The following is a 23676-nucleotide window of genomic DNA, read 5'->3' as shown; positions in this document are numbered from 1 at the left end:
ACTTTACTGGATGCACCACTTGGGAGCCCGTAGATGTCTGTTCTTTCATTGCCATACATTGTACCGTATCACTTGATCTGTAGTCAAAGAGGATTCTTTTTGTTACTGAGGCAGTACTTCAGAGCAACACAAACGAAGGATGAGTACTGCAACTCCCAATAGGCTGCTATTTGCATAAGGTTGAATGATTGAGTGTTTTATTTTTATTATTTAAACATAGCCATACCTAATAATTAATAATGAATTAATAGTTTTTAATCCGGCATTTATAAATACGAATACACGCAATTGTATGGATTAAAAAGTTATATGTCATAGCCCCACCTGAAATGTTGACAATAGAGTCTTTGCATGCAAGTGTGCTCACTCCATCACCTCTGTCATCAAACTAATGGACAGGATGGCACACCCATTATATTTTGCATTGGGCAGGTTTGGTTTAATTTCACTCTTATCATGCACACAATGCTTTTGAGGTAGGCGACAGGCATAATTACATATTCGGTAGGCTACACCCAGAGTTATGATACTGTAGCCCAAACTGATAATAAAAATTAACCTTCAAAATTACAACTAACTGGGAAAAATGAAATATATAATGTGGCTACCTGCTATATTCACTCTGGAGGCATTTTAATAATACTACATTATTGGGAGGCTGTAGGACAGTTACTGCACAGCTGATTGATAATTTAAATTCATGCAAACACAAAGGTTGCAGGTTTGTGTTTGCATTTTATACAAAGCTGCTCGCTAGTCAGCTGTGTGATACAATGTTGTCATTGATTGTGTGTTAAAATACCCACTGTCCCTGCCTCCAACAACAACAATTTTATTGACTAATAAAGTGGTTTTGTCGGAGCTGACCTGTAGAAGGCCAACAGTTAATCTCTAATTCCGACTGGTTGAAAACCTGAGCCGTTTGGGGTGGTGTCACGTGATGCAATGCCAGGACATGCAAGGCTCAGCCAAAGAGCAGACCAGTGCCAAGGCTTTTCATTAACTGCACTGCTTTAGTTATACAGAGGGGGAAAAAAAAGTAAATCTAATTCACCTCCCTGCCGAATTTTGGATATGATATTGTATTATTCTATTTTGTTTGATTACATCAGAAAAAAAAATGTGATCAATATTAAAAAATAACTTGCACACACTTTGGAAGCAAAGGACCAATGACATCCGAAGTCAGGTTACAGCCAAGGACTATAACCAAATCAAGAGAGTGATCACAGCTTATATATATTTATATATATATATATATATATATTCTTATTGCGCACAAATCACCAAATAATGTTGCTTTATCACTTCCAGTCATTCAAAGAAGAACCTGTCAATGCTGAGACGCATTAAGAGAGAAGAGTCATGGAGGATCAAAGGTAAACAAGCAGCTGTTTCATTTCTGCCCATATATGGAGATCAAAGTGCATTCACTCATAGTGAATTATGTGGGTGTGTCAGGGATCACTTACACATGGATGATGACCTGGTCTTTCTGACCTGTGATGTGCTCATTACTTCTACCTCTGAACAGACCCTTCTAACTGATGTGCGCATTACTTTTCACAAGTGTTTGAAGACTTAAGAGTCTTTACACCTGTGAGATAATGATGTAATTTTGCGAAAAGTTTATTGCAATCCGGAGATTTTATGTTTAAAGCAGGTAACATCTCAAACTCTGCACTCTGTCCTTTCCAACCTAAAAAGCCCCCGATAGCCAGTTTCTCTCCCTCTATTGCATTGGCTACCTCATTTTAAGTCTAATCCTAAAACACGGTGTTGTCATTAATTAATATTATAAAAAAATAGAAAAGAACAGGGTAGGAGGTTTGAATCAAGCACATTAATGTAATGCTCTTACATATACACACACACCAGCAGCAATATGTATATATATTGTAGATATATATATATATATATAATATACTTAAAAGCAGACCATCCACACACATATGACCATGCTATATATAAAGCCATATATATATAATATAGATATATAGATAGATATATATCTATATTAATATATATATGCTCAAAAGAGCATACATATATGGCTAATAATTGCAGCAATTATCTCAGATCATTTACAGTGTATCTATACTGTAAGCTGTCTAGCTAATGCATTGCATTTTGTATATCAATTGTCACCTGTAAGATTTCAGTCAGATCTTACAGTATTAAAAAAAAAAAAAAAAAAAAAAAAAAAAACAAGACACAGTGTTCCTTGACTGCCAAGCTGCTCTTATATTAATATAATGTATATACACACATCTACTTTTAACTACCATTATATTATACCTGTGTTGGATAAAGTAAGGTACACAATATATTAAGACCATAATATCAGATTACATTTAAGTATAATTTGCTCTCTTACCTACACTGATCACAGCGGCTAATTACGGCCAGCACTTGAGTCCAACGATGAGCGAATTTTGCAACAGGTACCTGGATACAACCTGTATAGGACCCGCCCATGAAACAATGCCAGGTAACTCCTGCGATTGATGGCATGCAGTACATCCAATAGAAGCGCATATTATAATACATGCCAATTATAGCTTCCAATTGGCAAAAAAACAAAAAAAAAAAAAAAAAAACAGTATGCTTACTATGCTGAGGTAATAGTTACCTGATAGCAGTATACTCTCTGTATAAGTTACTGCTTTGCGTTTGGATGCAGTACCGTAGTTGTCATGCAGTATGTGTTCGCGCATGACAAAGGAAGTTTGATCCTCACAGGACGCTATACTGGGTTAGAGGGAAGCGTCTAGATTTAAAAATTACAATTAATGATATTAAGAAAAAGTGATGGATCAAGGATTAGAAATGGCATCTATGATTCCAGCTCTTCGTGAGCTTGAAGGGTGAGTGTTCAGGTGCATCGTGACACACACACACACACACACACACAGTGCAAGAAACAATAACTGAACTGTGTTTGTATATCCCCCCCTATGCTTTAGCGATGATACTCGGTTTAAACAAAGCAAAATTAATACAATTTGATTGCAACTTTATTTGAACTGCTTTGAAACTGCAAAGGAAATATGCAACGATATTTGCTTTTTGAAATGTTGTGTTAACTTTTCACCACACGGTAACACAAGTCGAACAGCACGAAAGACAACAGTTTGACCCTACATTAATGATTAATTGTAGCAAACGACAGGTGGCTTGCACCGAATACCAGTTTTAACAGCAAAAAAAAAAAAAAAAAAGCTTGTGTGGCTTGTGATGTCGTCAAACTTAATTGCTGCACATAAATGTTAGTGTTGCATTCGATTTCTGTGGTTAATACAAGAGACGGTGCATATTTCTTGTTAATAACAAATTTAGTATAGTCCCTTACTCTAAATTTTAGTGCTTAAATGGTGAGGGACTAATGGCACCACAATAACTGTATACTAGCACGTCACAAAATGACTTGCGCTTATTTAATTAACCTATTACCTTTTTTTTCCCTTAGTGCCAGCCCAGCAGACTATAATAACGTTGTACAAAAGCCACGACAAATTCTCTGTCAGTTTATTGACAGAATATTGACTGATGTAGATGTTGGTAAGTGACAGTAATATAACAGTAACATACCATAATAGATCATGCCCAGATAGAATCAGTCATGTATGTCTTTATATTTGTAAAGCTGTGTAAGCTTTGTCATCCTTATATGGATCAGTGCTGTAATAAAACATGTCACCTACTCTGAGATTATGTGCACCCGCACAGTCACATCTTGCTTCTGTGTGATATTGTTTGCGTTTCTGCTTCCAGTTCATAATCTTTGGTAGTATGTGTGCTTTGTACAAAACCCTGTGACTGCAAAGGCAATATGCAAGAAACATTAACTACCTTTCTGCTTTATTTCAGTGGCCCTGGAGCTGTCCAAAAAGAGCGACCCACAGCCAGCCTGTGTGATGCTGCTTGATTTTGTCCAGCATATCATAACGTCCTCTCCTCTGATGTTTGTGAACCCTGCTTGTGAACTTGACCAGTTTAGTGATGTAGAAAGTAGCTGTACAGGTGAGTTTTGTTGGCTTGGTCTAGTTTTACTCCTGAACTTGCTCAAACAGCCAGGCATGTGAAAAGCAATATAATAGTAAAAAATAATTATTTGCATATTCTTGCAGTATATCTTGACTGGATAGAGTAGTAATGTGTACTGTGTTTAAGGGATTCCCATATGTATCCATTTTATTATTGTTTTGTTTTTTTTTTCCCCTAAGAATTCAGTAACTGGATTATAACTAGACTTCTTCGGATCGCTGCGGCCCCTAAGTGCCAGTCTTTGCACAGGAAGATCACCAGCGTCATCAGTTTTTTACTTCAACTATTTAAAGTTAAGAGCCTTAGTACATTCAGGGTACTGACCAAAGAGTTACTTGATCTCTGTCTTGACCTAATTTGTGTGCATAGAAGAAGCCGACAGGTTAGTCCTGCAGGAGAGACAAATATGTGGCCAGTTTCCGTTCGTAGATTTTCAGTTACACAGAAAGTTGATCAAGGGTATTTAACAGCTGCAACCTTGCAATTTTCCTCCATGGCAACTGTTGAAATGTTTGAAGTGACACTGCTAACAATTCTAACAGACCTCCTTCCTGGGATTTTTTGTAGAAGAATGGAAATCATGCTCTGGGAAATCATCTGCTCGTTTTTGCAATATGGATGTCCTAAAATAAAGAGTATGGCCCTGGACATGATTGCACAATTCTTAGAGCTAGGTAGACCTCCAGAAAAAAAAGCGCATTTATTTTCAGCATTTCTGGACATGTTACGCTCCTTTAAGGGAATTGAGAAGTCTAAACTGGAGTTGTATGCAAAACCGTTTGGACGTGTTACAAGGTCGTTGTTTCCACACAAGGTGAATACGTACAGAAATATAGAACAGGTGTACCTAAACATGGTGATGGACGAGCTTTGTGAACTCCTCAGAACTGGACTGCTTCAAAAACTGGAGTCAGAGGAGCTGAAAATTACGCTCTGTGAAATATTTCAGTACATCCTGAAGTTTGTCCCCCCTGGTTATGAGTCTGCTGTTGAGATAAGAAATGATCGCGTGAAGGGTGTTTGTACATCTATAGTTCAGATCATTGGAACTCAGACAAAACAGGAGGTGGGTATAGCCATGCATTTTTGTCTGGAAGAGCATTTTCTCTTTTATTGTAGATTTAAGCTGTGTGTGGTAAGATCTGTGATCTGCAGAACAGTGTTTTTTCTGATCTACTAAATTGTTCTTTTTCTGATCAGGCTACCAGTACAATAATGATTATTTAGAGTGTATCTACAGTTGGCAACAATGTAAATACACTAATAATGTTTTAATGTGTTGTGGACTTGTTTAGTGTTTGGTAGGGTATTTGTATGAGGCTCTGAAGATCGCTGGGATGGATATTCTTCAGGAGATTCAGTCTGATGAAGGGACTGGGAGCAGCACCAATGAGATTCCTTCTTATGGACCACTCTCTAAAAAACCCAAGACCCAAGTGTAAGAAACACATCTAATTATTTATTTATTTTTTTTGCTTTTATGGCTTTTTCTTTTACTTTGATTATTGATAAGTAATACATGTAGGTGGTCGGAGAGTAAACATGAAAATAAGCTTAGTGGACTGAACGCCAGTTTGTTTTCTGAATTTTTTGTTCAGAATTTGCTCAGTGGACATGAAGACAAAGAGTAAGCTCTGGGGCTCGCTGGATAAACGGCTGGTGACGTTGCTTTCTCTGGTCAAAGAACAGCCTTTAACCCAGGCTCTTGGTGCCTTGGAGGGGGTAGCAGTGATCCTGCACCTGGCTGCTCTCTGCTCATGCCACTGCTGTCCTCCTCCTGTCAGGTGAAATGGCTATTCTTGTTGTCAGTGCCACCAGGTGGGCAAATGTTGTAACTAACTTCTAAAGGGAAAGTATTGTTTAAAATGTTATGTACTTGTTTAAATTGTAAGGACATATTAAAAGGCAAAGATATGATTTAGTATTTTACCATATTGCAATGTCTGCGATTTGCATACATGTGTATGGATTTGCCAACCGCGCTCTCTCCTGTGTAGCAGCAACAGCAGCATGGCCACAAAGTTGAATGTTGACGGTGGTAAGACACCAGAGCCTCAAAGTGCAGCCACTAAAGTGCAGCTGGTTTGGATAACTCCTGAGTTAATATCCCAGGTCCTGGAAGCCTGTAGGAAGATGCTAGTCGGTGCTAACAGTGAAAACAATCTGGATCTGGCAACTGAGCGAATTGTGAGGATAATTGATGCCATCCTTTACATGCACGGTAAAGATTACATTTCGTTTTTTTCTACTTAATCATTGTTGTGTATTTACTGACCAAATGTGGGACAGTCCACACAAGAATTGGAATCAGTATTTGAAGGCTTTCTGTTGTCATATTTTTCTCTACAAGATGTCATAGTAAAATTACACATTTTTTGCTTTTGTGTTTTTAGTGAACTGCCAGATTGAGGGGGGGATTCACAAAAGCCTCTGTGCTCTTCTGTCACTGCCGTGGGTTTTGGAGCACAATTCACATTCTTTCTTCCAATTGGCTGGTTTCAGTTCAAGCCTTGTTGCTTTAAGTCACAAGATGTCAAACAGTTTCTGTAAGTAAATAATATGTTATACATATTTTATTAAAAAAAAAACATTTTTCATATTTTGCTTTACCTACTGTATGTATATGTGTGTGTGTGTGTGTGTGTGTGTATAATATATATATATATATATATATATATATATATATATATATATATATATATATATATATATATATATATATATATATATATATATATATATATAAAAGAATAGACAGTGGTTTTAGGCAGTATGTAATTCTGTTGTATTCTCTAGCATTACAGACACAGGCACACTGTGTGTATTTGTTATCACTACTGCCAAAGAACACGTGTCCAGATTGGAGATCAGCAGTCTACCGTTGGGCATTGCAAAGTCAAAGCGAAGCTGTCCGGGCCAGTGCAGTGAAAGCATTCCCTAAACTGCTTTGTCATCTGGGAATAAAGTCATATAGCCTCATACATGAGGTTCTGTTGTACGTATTGTTTCAAGTTTACACTAAAAGGAAATTCAGCGTGTTCTGGATCTAAACATTTTGTTTATAACCATTCTGGTTTTGCAGAAGTAAGCTCCAGGACAATTCCATATTGGTGAAAAAGGAACTGGCCGGGATCGTTGGAGAATTGGCTTGTTGTCTTTCTGAGACATTTGAGCTCAGGATTCAAGTTAATGAACCAACAGGTCATGACCTTCTCTGCAGCCACCTGATTGTAAACTCAGCACATGCCGAAACAATAACCAGAATTGGAGCTTCCATTTTCACTCCATTCTTAATGCTTCTCAGAGCAGAGATAAGCAGTTCAGTGAAATCTGGTAAGTAATCAGTCATTAAAACTGTATTTTATATAGAACCATATAGTGTATATATTTCTACATTTGATGTACCAGGTGATAAAATATTAGGGGATATTTAAAAAAAAAAAGGTTAGAATTGGGTTGGCAAATGTCTAATTAGGTTACGGCATTCACTTTTTAACAATTGCTGTTATCTTTTCTTAACTTGCAGCTTTTATAGAAAACATTCCTCATCTGTGCAAGCATGTGAACCTGGGGAATTGTGATCCCGATACGAAGGCTGTTCTAACGGCTCTCGTAAACCTTATGGAAGATCCTGATAAAGATGTCAGAACGCTGTTTAGTAAAAACATCAAATACATGTTAGAGTCCTGGGAAACAGAACAGGGTGCTTTAAAAAAGGTACATTGATGTAATTAAAACTCAGCTGCTTAAAAACACTGTTATTTATAAGGCTTTATAATAAAAAATGTATTCATCAGTCATTGGTAATACAAGAAGTAGTGAGAGCCAGCAGTGAGTTACTTTAATCACTATTGAACTGTGTGTCAATGTTTGTTTATTTCAGCTAATTTTATCCCGATTGAAGGAGGCTTATACAAATGCTACAACTGCAAGAAATAATGAGCTGAAAAACACACTAATACTCACCACTGGAGAGATTGGAAGGTATTTATGTGGAAATATTTATTTATTTATAATTCTGTTGATTTTGTATTGATGCAAATCTGAAAAGCTTCTGTTGCTTAAAGTGATGACTACTTTTGCTGCCTTGTTATAGGGCTGCCAAAGGAGACCTGGTTCCATTTGCACTGCTTCATCTCTTGCACTGCCTTTTGTCAAAAGCTGCTCTTGTTTCTGTATCTGCATACACTGAGATCAGAGCGCTAGCTTCTGCCAGGTCATTGAAACTGCCTTTGTTCTTCAACCAGTACAAAAAACCCATCTGCCAGGTGAGATGGTTTGACTTTTAAGTATAAGGGTTTCGAGGTATATGAGTTTTAATACCTCCACAACTCTAAAGGCAATCCCGCCAGTAGTAGACCCCATTGTGTTGTGTGACACTTTCACTTCATGCCTTTGTACCTAGTTTCTGGTGGAGTCGCTGCACTCCAGGCACATGACTGCTCTCACTAGCATCCCGGGGCAAAGCAACAAGACACTGCAGGAAGAGGCCGCCCACCAGAGGGATGTGGCTTTGGACATCCTATCTCAAGTCGCTCATGTGTTTAACTTCCCAGATCTGAATCGCTTCCTTAATGTAAGTTTAAAAAGGTGTCGTCCTGTTCTAGTTGCCATTCTTTTCTTTTTTGCAATGCAAGGCCAAAAAGAAACCCTTGTGGTCAGGCAACAGTGGGGGTTGCCATGCTCATGGTGTTAGCATACCTTAGAGACACGTCCAGCATGTAACTTTTTTTATAGTGCAGTAGATCTCTGGGATCTGTATTAGCTCCAGTAATGTGTTTTCCGGGTTTGCAGCGTACCCTGCAGGTGCTACTTCCTTATCTTGCCGCCAAGGCTAGTGCAACAGGGTCCGCTCTGATTCGGACCATCGCCAAGCAGCTGAATATGAACCGCAGGGAGATTCTGATCAGCAACTTCAAGTACATTTTTTCTCACCTCGTCTGCTCTTGTTCGAAGGATGAACTGGCTCGCGCGTTCCACTATCTCAAGGTACCCACACACACTTGCTATTTTATTGGCCTTTTTGCAGTTTCTGATCAAACTGGGTTTTCGTTTTGCCTTTACTCTACAAGACATTTTACTGTGTACATTATTATGTAGTCTGCTGTGTTATAAACCAAAAAATGTGACGCTTAACAATCCTAATACACCGTTTCCTCGAGGAGGCATACAACGCATTCACTTTATGATGCTTCTGTCCTAACCATTGGCTTCTAATACCTAAATATGCCAAACAAGCTAACATTGATTTTTTTTTTTTTTTCATAGAGTGAAACTGAAATTGAACTGGGAAGTCTGTTAAGGCAAGATTTCCAGGGACTGCATAATGAGCTGCTGCTGCGTCTAGGAGAGCACTACCAGCAGGTCTTCAATGGCCTGGCTATTCTGGCTTCCTTTGCATCCAGTGATGATCCATACCAAGGACCACGGGATATTACTACACCAGAGTTATTGGTAATGATTATAGTGGATGACTTTCCAAATACAGGACCGCTAACCAACAATACACATCTATTATACGGTCTCGCAGGTATTGCACAACCTTTGACTTTCCATGCATCAATTCCTTATAGTTAAATTAGCTTGATTCTTACTATATCTGCCGTATATTGCGTCATTGTGGTTAAAACAGTGTTTTGTCTTTGTTTAGAAAACAATGCAAATAGTATTTTAATATGTAAAATCCAGTAGTTTGTTTATTCTTTACACTACTTCTTCACAGGCTGATTATCTTCAGCCCAAACTTTTGGGTATTCTGGCCTTTTTCAACATGCAACTGCTGAGCTCCAGTGTTGGGGAGAAAGAGAAGGAAAAAATGGTATGTATGTATGTTAAAATATGAATATTTGGAAATTCGCTGGTTTGGTTTTGAGATGTTACTTTTACCTATGCTATGTTTACATTCAGTTTTAGTTGAACTTGAAGTATTATGTGCTTTCTTTTGTATTTTTTTCCGTTTTGCACTGTAATCTGCCAAAAAAAAGGTTAAAAACAACTTTCCGCCACCTCTAAGGACCTTGCTGACTGTTGCTTGGAACACATCATACACATGGCATGCCAGTGCCACTTTTGAGCAGTTACCCTTTCAGAAGGAATGATTGTTTTCTAACTGGTAGGCTTTAAACAGTTTGGTGTCCTTAATGACGCTGATGGGGCCCAAGCACATTAGTTCAGTCCGGGTGAAGATGATGACCACCCTGAGAACAGGCCTGAGATACAAGGATGATTTTCCCTTGCTCTGCTGCAAGTAAGACTTATGTTCCTCTCTGTCATTAATATACACTGTATGTAGTCTATATCTTTGTTTTGTCTTGATGTATTCCATGCATTTGAATACCCAGCCTTTGTGTTTGCTCTTATGAGGCCAAATCTGAGAATGTATTACTGCATGTGACATCATTTAGTATCAGGAGTAATAATGTTATGTAGACTATATTTATCTTACTAATAGTAATATTTGTTTCTTTTTTATATATATATATATAAAAGAGCCTGGGATTGTTTTGTGCGATGCTTAGACCAATCACACTTGGGACTGCTTCTGAGCCATGTGATTGTGGCTTTGCTGCCTCTGATCCCCACTCAGCCCAAGGAGACTGCTGTAATATTCCACTATCTCATTGTAGAGAATAGGTAGGCTTAACTTGTGTGCTAATAGTTCTTTTTGTTGCTTTTATCAAATAACTTGTCTCAGCCCTAATGCTTGTAAATCCTTGAAATATATACGCCTTTAGAGCAGAAGTGCAGGATTTCCTTCACGAGATTTACTTTTTGCCCGACCACCACGACCTTAAGGAGATTCAAAAAGTCCTGCAGGATTACAGGAAGGTAAGTGTTGTCCTTCTAAAAGCATTGCACCGTAAGTTGGTTTCTGACTCTTCCTTGGGAAGAGTTGTGAAACAACACGTATGGCATGTTGCAGCAAACAACAAGAACTTGTATGTTGAATTTAAACGGACCTGCTAGTAAAAGGTTAATGTACTGTTATGTCTGGGAACCTTTTTTTATTTTAGCAATATTGGGACCATTGATTTATGTTGCCTGGGAATATATCAATCTTCAATAATTCTCTGCAGCAAACCTCTAAGAGCACTGACCTCCAGACCGCTCTGCAGCAGGCAATGAGAGCCATTCAGCACGAGAATGTGGATGTGCGCATACACGCCCTCACAAGTTTAAAGAAAATGATATACAAGAATCAGGTACTGATGGCTTTTGGGCTTGTGATCAGTAGATTTTTTTTTTTTTTTAAATTCACAACTCCAAATCAGGATGAATACTAGATTATCTGTACATTAAAGAAGCCAAAGTAACTTATAATTTATAACTGTTGACATGAATGTAATGGCAGAGGTCTTTGTCATTTGATGATAATTAAACTATGCAAGTATATGAAGGACAGAAACATTATCCCTGGGAGATGATGTAAATGTTGTGTTTTTTTTTTTTTTTTTTTTTTTTAATATAAATATGAATATTTACCTTTTCTGGCTGTTTGATTTTGTTGGGTATTGTTTTTCTAGGAAAAGCTTATTAAGTACGTGTTAGATAGTGAGACAGTGGAGCCGATCATCTCGCAGCTGGTGACTGTGCTCCTGAAAAGCAGCCAGGATTCAAACCCTGAGGCTCGGCTGCTGTGTGGAGAGTGTCTGGGGGAGTTGGGGGCCATTGACCCTGGCCGACTGGACCTGTCAATAACCGACATGCAGGGGAAGGGCTCCACATTTGTGGTAAAACTTCAGCCTTATTAAATATAGGAGGTGACTGTGGGAACCAAACGGTTTTATATTATGTTTTATCGGTATCCTGTAATGACTCTTTTTTTTTTGACATCATAAAAACTTAACATAGTGTAGTTGGTCTAAAAAGACAGTAACAGGTATTTGCATATTGTTCATTGGAAAAGTAATCCCAGGACCAATTAAAAACCTGATTTAGAAAAAAAACAAAAAACAAATCCGGTTGAGACCACTTCTTTTAAAATTCTGAATAAAAAAAACCAAAAACTGTAATGTGGCCAAAACAATTTGTTTAAAGTAGACATTTTGTGAAAATAATTCATGTTTATTGTTAGAGTGGAGTGGAAGACAGCAGTTTTGCCTATGAACTGCTTACAGAGCTGACAAGAGCCTTCCTTGCCTATGCAGATGACGTCCGCGCACAGGACTCTGCCGCCTATGCTATGCAGGTATCCATATCAAAGTGACCATTTAGTTACCAAGCCATCAGTAACCAACACGACATTCTTAACTTCAGCTTAGTTTGATTACTGCTGTAAAGCATTAATCTAAAAAAACTTTTTTATTGATGTTGGAATTGTGTTACTATGCAACCACTTCACAAACATTGTTCCAGGAGCTCCTTGCAATTTTTGAGTGCCGAGAAGGAAGAAGCGACTGCCCGGGGCGGAGGCTGTGGAGACGTTTCCCTGAGCATGTGCAAGAAATCCTGGAGCCCCATCTGAACAGCCGGTGTGTAATACATTGCAGTGTTTTTAGTTTAGAAGGCTATTGGGATTGGCAATATTGAAGATTAATTGAAAACAAAATTAATCTGAATTACAGGTATAAAAGTACTCCAAAGGCATTAAACTGGTCTAAAATAAAGAAACCAATCTACCTAAGTTCCCTGGGAAGCAATTTTGCAGAATGGTCGGCAACATGGGCAGGCTATCTAGTCACAAATGTGAGTAAGATTTTTAACAGTGCAGCCAAAAGTATTGGTTTCTTTTGCTCATTGCAAAAGTGCTTTTGAAGGATTGAGCATTCACCCTGCAATAATTGAGATTCATTTTTTCTTTTTAATATTATTTTTATGCCCTAGGTCAGGGATGAGCTAGCAGGCAAGGTTTTCAACTGCTGCAGTTTCATAATGAAACATGACTACAAAGTTACCATATACCTTCTGCCGCACATCTTGGTCTACGTTCTGCTGGGATGTACCCAGGAATATCAGCAAGAGGTAAGAACAGTTACACAGCAAGCTGGCAGAGGCTCCCCACTATTGTGTTACTGCACTGCGCCAGGTGGAATGTGAGTAATTATTTAATGGTTCTTTTGAAGAGAATTGTATGGCTTACAGTGGTTAGTAAAATCCAATTAAAAGGTAACAATATGTCCTGGATATAAAATGTGGGTTAACACCAGCAGTTCATCTGGTTTGTGTTGACTGTATAAAACATATCATTTCTGAATACCAAATTATTTTGCAGTAGCTTGCTAAAATTTTTAAAAATAACTTCAGTGTATTTCTAATGTTGTTGTTGAATTGAGTTATAGCTCTAAATTCAGTACATCGTATTAAAATAAGTAAGATAGTCAGTAATATAGATTTTCTTTTAGGTTTACTCTGAAATAATGGCCGTATTGAACGAAGAGGATCCTCGGATTACGAGACTGCAGGACATTGCTTCAGATCTCAGCCAGCTCAGCACACAGACCGTGTTCTCCATGCTTGATCATCTTACACAGTGGGCAAGGCACACGTTCCAGGCTCTGAATATGGAGAAAAGTGTAGGACAGTCAAGCAGAGACAGAGGAAATCCAAACATTGAGAGGACGGAAGGTAAGGCTATAGATTTAATGGATTGAACAGACACCAATAAATTCTATTTTAGTATTAAATTTTATATTTATTACTGCATTAACATTTTGCATGAAATAATAAAAAAAAGGTCCCTACCTTTTTCATTGGAACATCCTGTTGTTTTCCCTTCTTCAGCGGCAAGTACGAAGGTGAGAGAGTATCAGAGCGTGAATCGCTTCCTAGACCTCATTCCCCAGGACACCCTGGCCAGGGCCTCTTTCCGCTCCAAAGCCTACACTCGGGCAGTTATGCACTTTGAGTCGTTCATTGAAAAAAAGCAAAACGTTCAGGACCACCTTAGCTTTCTGCAGGTACTGTAACACAAATTGTGTAGACGTCATCTGAGTGTAACATTTTTGCATGTGCATAAAGAGGCCAACCAATTCATAAACTGCAGTTTCCTTTTTTTTTTTTTATGCAACAGATTTATAAGACTGAAACTTTTTTTTGTTTGCCTGAGAATCAAGAATAATGTTAGCCACCTATAGAAAATGTTTTTAGAAACCGACATTGTTTATCTGTGTTTATACAGTCGCTCTACGCTGCTATGCACGAGCCTGATGGTGTAACCGGAGTGAACGCCCTTCGAAAAGAAGAGCCCTCCCTGAGAGAGCAGATACTGGAGCACGAGAGCATCGGCTTGCTGAGAGACGCCACTGCGTGTTACGACAGAGCCATTCAGCTGGAGTCAGACCAGGTAAACACTCGTGTGCAGGTTACTGGGATAGATATCAATTGTCCTGAAACATGGTACGGACATAGCACACTTCTTGAGTTTATCAGAATTGTGTTTTTTATTTGGCTTTTCTTTTTCTAGATACTTCATTATCATGGTGTGATGAAGTCAATGCTTGGGCTTGGTCAGCTTTCGACAGTAATTACTCAGGTCAATGGCGTGCTCGCTAATAGGTATGTAACATTTTATCAGGTGCCATGTATGAAGGGGTACACCCCGCCTATGTTTTTGTGTTATTTTGTATTTTTAGTATTCTTTAAGTGTACTGTTTTGTGTTTATTTAGAAAAATTGTTTTACATAATTTAATAATCGTGAGACTGTGGTCAACATCGAGTGATTATTGACAAACTGGCTGTTGATCATGCATATCTGAGAACCCGTGCTGAGTGTGGTCGGGGGATAAACTATGCAATTAATGGCCAGTTAATCCCTCGGCCACATGTAAAAACAAGCAGCTTTGGCTTAGTGTTCAGAGGTGGAACGGGATTCGTGAGAAGGAGAGAAATAGAAAGAGAATAACAATTGCTACCCATGCTGGCTTGTTAAAACCTTTTGTTTATTTATTATTAAATCTGCGTACTAGCACATTTGTACCCCAGTGCTGTCTGTGTCTCTTCTCCTGCTTGGTCTGACATCACCAGCGAGCCAATCCATGACACATGTTGTGATTTATGTTTTTTTAATTGTGTTGTTAAATTTTAACCTTTCTGATCCATGGTTTTTCATTGTTCACTTTAGCATATGTGGTGTTGCCTAAAAACAAAGTTAGCAATGTGACACTTCAGTGTTAACAAAAGAATCTTAATATTTAATTTTAGGCCACAGTGGAAATCTGAACTGAACACATACAGAGTTGAAGCAGCGTGGAAATTATCACATCATTGAACACATACACGTGGGGTAATACATTATACATTTTACAATGTTCCTAGATGTACAGGATGTAAGATATTTATATAGATATATAAGAGATAATACTATGGATAGATATTAGATGATATGAAATATAATATATATACTATATATAATAGATATATATATGTATATATATATACATATATATATATATATATCCATACATATATATATATGTAATGTTGTTATATATATATACACCATATGTATACACACATATATAACCATATATATATAATATATATATTATATATATACACAGATATATCATAAGTAAATTTTACTCAAATAAAAATAAAAGAAATAAAATAAATCTCTTATTCTGAAACAACCAATCTCAAACAGCAATGTTTTCATTACTCTAAAATCACCAGCCATCCCATCGTTTTATATTAGTCCAAAGCAAAAAAATAATCAAAATTGGTGAAAAAATAAATATACATAAAAGAATAACAGACCACTGTTGTGTTCTCAAATCCTCCTTCCCCCCCCCCCCCCCCCCCCACTACAGATCAAAAGTCCAGTAATTGGAGTGTGAGACTTGGTCAGCTGCTACTTGCAGCCAAACAGAAGGATGCTGAAACATTTTATGAAAAGCTCAAAGTAGTTCGGGCCGAACAGGTTGTGCCGTTGTCTGCCGCTAGCTTTGAATGGGGTTCCTATCAGAGAGGATATGAATACATTGTCAGGTGCTGGCACTGTTCATGGTATTTTTATCAGTTTAATAGATAACTGCAAACTCTTGAATGAATCCTTCTTTTTGAGGTCTAACTATAAAATTAATTCAAGTTGGTTAATGCTTTGACATTGATTCTAGAGTTTTATCCCTGCTTTAATGGAGTGTGTGGAATTAAGCTAGTGTGTTTTGTTTAGATTACATGTGCTATGTGAGCTGGAGCATACGTTCAAGGATCTGCAAAGTCAGTGGAGGAAAGATGGCACAAAGGAGGAGGAGCAGACTCGTAACTGGCAGGCTCGACTGGAAATGACACAAAATTCCTTCCGTGCCAAAGAGCCCATCCTTGCACTACGCAGGGGACTACTGAGTCTCAGTAAAAGGTCTTGTACTTCATCATTTGGTTTAAATGAAGATGCCTAGTGTGTTACCTAGCAAGTCTTTATTGTCAAGGAGGGGATATGTGCTTGGAAGTTTTCTCGGTCCAGTTCAAGATTACATACCCGAGTCTGTCTCCTAACTTATTTCTTACCAATTTTGGTAATAGTGATTCAACAAAATATTCACATGGCCTATAGTAAATTCAAGTTATTAATCAAAGTTGTGAAACTGTTTGGGCGGTAGAGCTACAGAGATTTCCATCAACTATTTTAGATAATGTAGGTAATGCACAGATAGTTGCCTGATTGTATGTAAAACTACCTCATTTTCTGTTTTTCTTTTGCAGGCCAGATTATGGTGAACTGGTTGGAGAATGCTGGCTGCAAAGTGCCAGAGTTGCCAGAAAAGCAGGTCATCACCAGACAGCGTACAACGCTCTGCTCAACGCTGGAAACTCCAGCTTGTCTGAACTCTGTGTAGAAAAGGCAAAGTGGCTTTGGTCCAAGGTCAGTACCCATACAAATTTTAAATTCAATACTTCAGCAAGTTGTTATCTATAGATTTTCTGCCTACTGCATATACTGATTATACTGGTAATAAATTGTTCAACTTTACAAAACCTGACCTGCCTTTTCTGTCCCCAAAATCACTATGTGTCTAGTGCACTAAACCCTCTTATCCATTTGCTATATTCCATTAACTGAAAACCCCTGATTGCTGTAGACATATGATGTGGACTTTTGAACAGGTATACTGTAGTGGGAGAACATATTCATTCTTTGATTCAGATCTTTTTTTTTTTTTCTATTAGGGTGATGTGCACCAAGCACTGATCGTGCTACAGAAAGGAGTACAGCAGTGTTTCCCTGAAAATGAAGTGCCCACTGATCCGAAAAGCATACAGATCAAAGGCAGAGCAATGCTTCTTGTAGGGCGTTTTATGGAAGAAACTGCTAACTTTGAAAGCAATGCAATCATGAAAGCATATAAGGTAAATGTAACTATGTTTTTGATTAGCTATGAAATTGTGGAAGAGGATCAGAAAAACAAAAACTTTACAATAACTGGTGCATTTTAAGTTAAAAAAAAAAAATCTTTAGGCTTTGTGTCGTAGTTAACAAGTATGTTAAATCTTTTCCCAATGAATGATTCCCAATTCTAAAATAACTAAAGTTCTGTTTGTTCAAGATGCTCTATTATGAAATAAAACTGTGGTCACATTCAGATTACAGTGCAGTTGTTTTTCTGTTTCAGGATGTTACAAACCTACTTCCAGAATGGGAGGATGGTAACTTTTATTTGGCCAAATACTATGATAAGTTGATGCCCATGGTAACAGAAAACAAAATGGAGAAACAAGGAGATCTAATCCGTTACATAGTCCTTTTTTTTGGCAAGTAAGTAATTTGTTATCTAACAATTAATGGCAATAATGAAATAGTGTTTTGATATAGTTTTATGTTTCATTACCTTTGAGCACAAGAGCATCAAACTGTTCATTTCGTTTATCGTGAATTTACATTTTTCTGTTTTATGAACACCCCTAGAATATAGTATCTTTACACTGAAGGAGGTGTGTTGATTGCCTTAAAGGAAGGTTAATAGCAGAATTCTTCACGGTAGTGTAAATGAATAACCATTCAGAACCTACTAGAATGGGTTATTTTTTTAAATAGTAAGTTATTTTGTGTGTAGCATGTATTTATTTGTAACACAGTACTGTTTTTCTACTCATAATACATGATGATAGGTCTTTACAGTTTGGAAATCAATACATCTACCAGTCCATGCCAAGAATGCTTTCCCTATGGCTCGACTTTGGTGCAAAAGTGTACGAGTGGGAAAAGGGTAAGATCACTATTTTTCTTTAATGGGTGGAGAATTTAACTGTGATGAGGCTTTATTCTTCTATTTTCTTGGCACTGAATCACAATCGTCCAATGTATTTTAACCCTTGTGCTGTGTTGTCTCTGTGGGTGTTAGAAAATCTCATTCTGTATGTCCTGTTATGTCGGGTTAAGTTTATGTTTCTGGCACCTGTAATGTGTTAAGTAAATCCTGAGTGGAAATATATGCATGCTACTAGTTGCATAACCTTTTTTGTTTCTTTTTTTTTTCTTATCAGCTGGTCGCGCAGATCGCCTACAAATGCGATCAGATCTTGCGAAGATAAACAGAGCGATTACTGAGCATACCAACCACCTGTCACCGTACCAGTTTCTGACTTCTTTCTCCCAGCTGATTTCTCGCGTCTGTCACTCCCACAATGAGGTCTTCACAGTGCTAACAGAGATCATTGCCAAAGTGTTTCTCGCCTACCCGCAGCAAGCTATGTGGATGATGACCGCAGTATGCAAGGTGAATTGCTTATAAATAAATAAATAATAATAAAGGGGCTTTAGGATGCGCCCTATAGCCTGGATGTCACCGGTTCGAGTCCAGGCTATTCCACAGCCGACCTTGGACGGGAGCTCCCAGGGGGCGGCGCACAATTGGCCAAGCATCGTCCAGGGGGCAAAAGGGTTTAGGATGGCCAAGGTGTCCTCGGTTTACCGCACACCAGCGAACCCCTGTAGTCTGGCCTGGTGCCTGCGGGATTGCCTGTAAGCTACCCAGCGATGCGTTGTCCTCCAACTCTGTAGCTCCTGGGTGGCTGCATGGTGAGTCCAGTGTGAAAAAAAGCGGTCGGTTGACGGCACTTTCGAGGACAGCATGTGCTCGTCTTCGTCGCTCCCAAGTCAGCGTGGTAGTGTTGAGCTGAGCCTAAAACAATAATTGGACATATCAAATTGGGAGAAAATAATAAAAAAAATTGGCGACAACTAAATTTAAAATTACTGAATAAATGAAAAATAATAGCTATACTGTACCTTCATAAATCTCATAAGATTTATTTAAAAAAAAAAACAGTGTTTTAAAAGATTTTTGTCACGTCGACTGTTAGCTATATTGTGAGAAATGTAATAATTATTTTTCTGCTGCAGTCCTCTTACCCAACACGTGTCAACAGATGCAAAGAAATCCTGAGAAAGGCGATTAACTTGAAGGACTCCTTAGGGAAGTTTATTGGAGATGCCAATCGACTCACAGACAAACTACTGGAGCTCTGCAACAGATCAGTAATAATGTGGTGTTTATTCTGTGCTTCACACCTATTTACTTGCTTTTTTGACATGTGGATAAAACTCCCGGAATAATCAAATGCTTCTGTTCTTGCATTTTAGGTGGATAGTCCAACCTTCAGCATGAGCATTCATTTCAAACTGCTGAAGAAACTAGTCGAGGAGCCTACATTCAGTCAAATTCTGATCCCATTACAGTCCGTAATGACGCCAACGCTTCCATCAACAGCTGGGGCCCACGCCAACCACGAGCCATTCCCAGGGCACTGGGCTTACATTGCAGGCTTTGATGATACAGTAAGTGATTTATCACAGTACTAGCTTCTGAGGGTGGCTGGTACAATACGATGCATTACACCACATTAACTTGTACAAATCACACATAATCTGTGACACGAAGATAAGGCACATTTCAATTTTTTATTTTTATTTATTTATTTATTTATTTTTTAAGATCGAGGTCCTGGCTTCTCTTCAGAAACCAAAGAAGGTCTCCATAAGAGGATCCGATGGGAAGTTCTACACAATGATGTGCAAACCTAAAGATGACCTGAGGAAGGACTGCCGACTCATGGAGTTCAACTCCCTCATTAACAAGGTACCATTTAATCAAGCTCACATGAAAAATGAACCGGTTGGCTTTATTGTCGATTTGGTTTATATTAACGCAGTGGTATGTCCTTGTTTGTACAGAAATGCTCCACGTGAGACTCTTAACTCCTGTACAGTATATGCAGATAATATTTCAAATGAAAAGTGACCGCTGTTCTTGGTTGCTGAACACATCCTGTGCTTCAGGTCCATTGTCCTCGAATCATGTAATCCACAGTATGTAACAGGCTGCTGTAGAACCAAAGGATTTCCATTTACCTGTGTTATACAATGGCTCCTTGCCCACAGTGCCTGCGTAAGGATGCCGAGTCTCGCAGGAGAGACCTGCACATCCGAACCTACGCAGTTATACCCCTGAATGAGGACTGTGGGATCATTGAATGGGTGAACAACACAGCTGGTTTGAGGCACATCCTAAACAAATTATATAAGGAGAAAGGTATGGAGGGATCTGCTTCTACTTAATCTTTAGTAATTCATTCCTTTTAGAGGTGTGTTTTTTTTTGTTTTGTTTTTTTTGCTTGAAACTGATCTGTGCCCTGCAGAGATCCTTTTTTTTTTTTTTTTAACTCCTTCAACACAAAATTGTTTTGACTTTAGTATGTAAATTAGCAGCTTTTTATTTTGCATTGCAGGTATATGCATGTCCACAAAGGAGTTGCGACAGTTCATTCTGGGGAAGTCTACCCCATTTCAGGAGAAATTAAAAATATACAAAGAAATTCTTCTCCCACGACACCCTCCAGTCTTCCATGAGTGGTTCCTAAGAACATTTCCAGATCCTACCTCCTGGTTAGTCACCCTTGTCATTTAGCAACTGAAATATTCTCTGGAAGTTTGACACATACCAGTAAATACTGTAGTTCACATATGTATGTTTTATTTCAAAACAAGAAAATCAATTCCAAAAATATGTGGGAGCTGCAAAACACTGAGGAAAAGATAATGGCTACTGTTTCAAAAAGTTCCATTATGCTGTTAAAGGGTTAGAGAATACATTTTAAACACTCTTTGATTTTACCTTTACTGCAGGTATAGCAGTAGGTCAGCTTATTGTCGCTCAACCGCGGTGATCTCCATGGTTGGTTACATCCTGGGACTTGGTGATCGCCATGGAGAAAACATCTTGTTTGACTCTCTCACAGGAGAGTGTGTCCACGTGGACTTCAGTTGTCTGTTCAATAAAGTGAGTAGTTGATGTTCTACCTGGGAAACCTGATGTTGATTTGAAATCACATAAACTACACCTGACAAAACAATGTTAAAGGCTTTGGCTCATCATTATAACACTGATGCATAATTCTGTGTAATTGTACAGCAGAATGATTGAGTTTAAGATAATGTAATTTTTAAATATTGCAGACCAAAAGGAAACGTAGTCTAATATATTCTCAAATGCAAATTTTATTTTGTTTGCTATTAGGGTGAAACTTTTGAAGTTCCTGAAGTGGTCCCATTCCGTCTGACCCAAAACATGGTTCATGCCATGGGTCCAGTGGGAACAGAGGGGCTGTTCCGCCAAGCTTGTGAAGTAACCATGAGGTTAATGCAGGACCAGAGAGAGCCTTTAATGAGGTAATGCCAAACTGATTATTTTAATTATTTACTCTTTCATTTGAAGATGATAAAATGGTGACAGTTGATGCAAGGGACTAGCCATTTGTGCACCTGTGTACTGGCCTGGTTCTTCAGTGTTTTGTATGCAGGCTATCTGATGTCCTGCACAGCAGAGGATGGAATGTTTAGAGTCTGCATATTGTTTGTTTTGGGAAAGAAATAGATGTGGGTGCTTCACTAGAAAGGGATATTAGCCATGTTACAATCCAAAGGTGTCTTGTGTAAGAAAACAATTTAGTAATGTTAACTTTTCTGCAAAATTACTATGGAAACACAATGCCGAACAGCTAATTGCCTGGTACTTGCTTTCTTTGCAGTCATCCTAGTAAACCGGATTATATTTTGTGTATGTAACTGCAGATAAATGGGACATAATTTCTGTTTCCACTGACATTATTAAAAAGAGCTCTCCCAGCTCCAAAGTATTGTGCATACTTTTACAAACTAAAAAGACATGGATTGCTAGAGATGTTTTTTATAACACCAATATTGAGTTGATTTTAATGATGTCGATTTGCCTTCTAGTGTCTTGAAGACATTTCTGCATGACCCTCTGGTGGAATGGAGTAAACCTCTCAGAGGAAACTCAAAATCACAAGTTAATGAATCTGGAGAAGTGGTCAACGAAAAGGTACTTTTTATTTTTTTATATATACAGAAATATGTTTCTTTTTTCCGATTTTGTAAATATTACAGGGGGTTAATTAATAATATGTGGGATACCACTGCAGTTATGGGTGGGATCGCTCTTCAAAACCATTTGCATGTTAGGACCTGGGACAGTTACGTATTCAAGATTGTAAGTGAGCCAGGTGGTCTGTTGGACAATACATGACCCAACCCCAGCCATTCTCTTTTTATTTATATTAAAAACATTTTGGAGGATAATGTATTTATATTTTGAAATATATTTAGACTAATGTGCTTTAGACCAAGAAATAAAGCTCGGAGAGGACAAGAAACCTTAAATTCTGTATTCAGTCAATATTTTTGACATGATTTTACAGTGTCTGGAAAAAACAGCTGGTGCAAGTACTTGATCTATCTTCTCAATTATTTTCAGGCAAAGACCCATGTCCTCGATATTGAACAGAGGCTGCAAGGTGTGATTAAGAACCGGAACAAGATAAAGGGTTTGCCCCTTTCTATAGAAGGGCATGTTCATTACCTCATCCAGGAAGCAACAGATGAGAATTTGCTGTGCCAGATGTACGTGGGTTGGGCTCCATACCTGTAACTCGCTATGCAGTTACAGGCCTGAGATCAGCATTGAATAAAACATTGAAGCAAGCAGTTCGTGATTTAATAGATCCTAATACCTTTGACTAACTTTTTTCACACATGACTGCGACCCTTGCCGCCTTGTATTTAAAAAAGTGTTGAACACAAATACATTGCGATGTGGTGTAATATGTTTGTTTACATCATGTACTGTACCATTATTGGTTTCTCAACTTATCATTGACACTTTAAAAAACCTGAACACAGTTTTCCTTTCAGAAAGCTAGAGTGTATCCGTGTATACTGCCATCGACAGTATAAAATACTGATAGAAGGCAACATTGCAAAATACATTTATGGATACATTTTGTAACATGGACTGTGCAGATGTCTTGTTCATTCAGTTTTACTGAATTGTGAGTTTTTGTTCTTTATTTGATAACAAAATGGATATATGCCACTGCTGTTTAGATCAGTTGAATGTGCCTTTTTAACAAAATGTTATTTTGAGGTTAAGCACTTGGTTATCAATTAATATTTTTCTGCATTTTTTGTCAGATTTATTTTTTTAATGCACAAAATATGTACATTTGTACAGTTCTACAACAATGTAAATAATAAAGCACTTTCACACAATGGTGAAATCTATAATTTGTAGATGGTACCCTTAATGCTGTTGTGTATTATTATTATTCCTTTACTTTTATTGTTAAATATTTAGAACAACTTAATTTAGTTGCCTCCAATGTTTTTTTTTTTCCTG

General features: G+C 38.0%; 1 protein-coding gene across 1 annotated transcript; it reads left to right on the top strand.

The window, feature by feature from the left end:
- The first annotated feature begins 2811 nt into the window (after positions 1–2811).
- LOC121326592 (serine/threonine-protein kinase ATR-like) lies at positions 2812–23539 on the top strand. The gene is given in 48 exon segments (XM_041269924.1): positions 2812–2867; positions 3470–3561; positions 3871–4023; positions 4227–5113; positions 5343–5485; positions 5646–5826; positions 6054–6068; positions 6100–6268; positions 6441–6593; positions 6844–7042; positions 7130–7380; positions 7574–7764; positions 7931–8031; positions 8144–8315; positions 8453–8623; positions 8842–9036; positions 9316–9501; positions 9770–9865; positions 10164–10294; positions 10537–10680; positions 10782–10875; positions 11124–11249; positions 11571–11777; positions 12122–12235; positions 12403–12518; positions 12612–12732; positions 12871–13008; positions 13389–13611; positions 13768–13943; positions 14165–14329; positions 14450–14541; positions 15188–15264; positions 15796–15973; positions 16158–16343; positions 16688–16847; positions 17153–17332; positions 17596–17738; positions 18092–18189; positions 18467–18699; positions 19326–19460; positions 19566–19760; positions 19918–20061; positions 20364–20514; positions 20711–20867; positions 21108–21261; positions 21499–21650; positions 22218–22323; positions 22756–23539. Coding segments are annotated over 48 exon segments (7881 nt in total). The 3' UTR covers positions 22930–23539.
- Positions 23540–23676: the final 137 nt, after the last annotated feature.

Source organism: Polyodon spathula, chromosome 14, assembly GCF_017654505.1.
Source record: "Polyodon spathula isolate WHYD16114869_AA chromosome 14, ASM1765450v1, whole genome shotgun sequence".
Taxonomy (NCBI): Eukaryota; Metazoa; Chordata; class Actinopteri; order Acipenseriformes; family Polyodontidae; genus Polyodon; species Polyodon spathula.
This window is presented reverse-complemented; position numbering and strand designations above follow the sequence as displayed.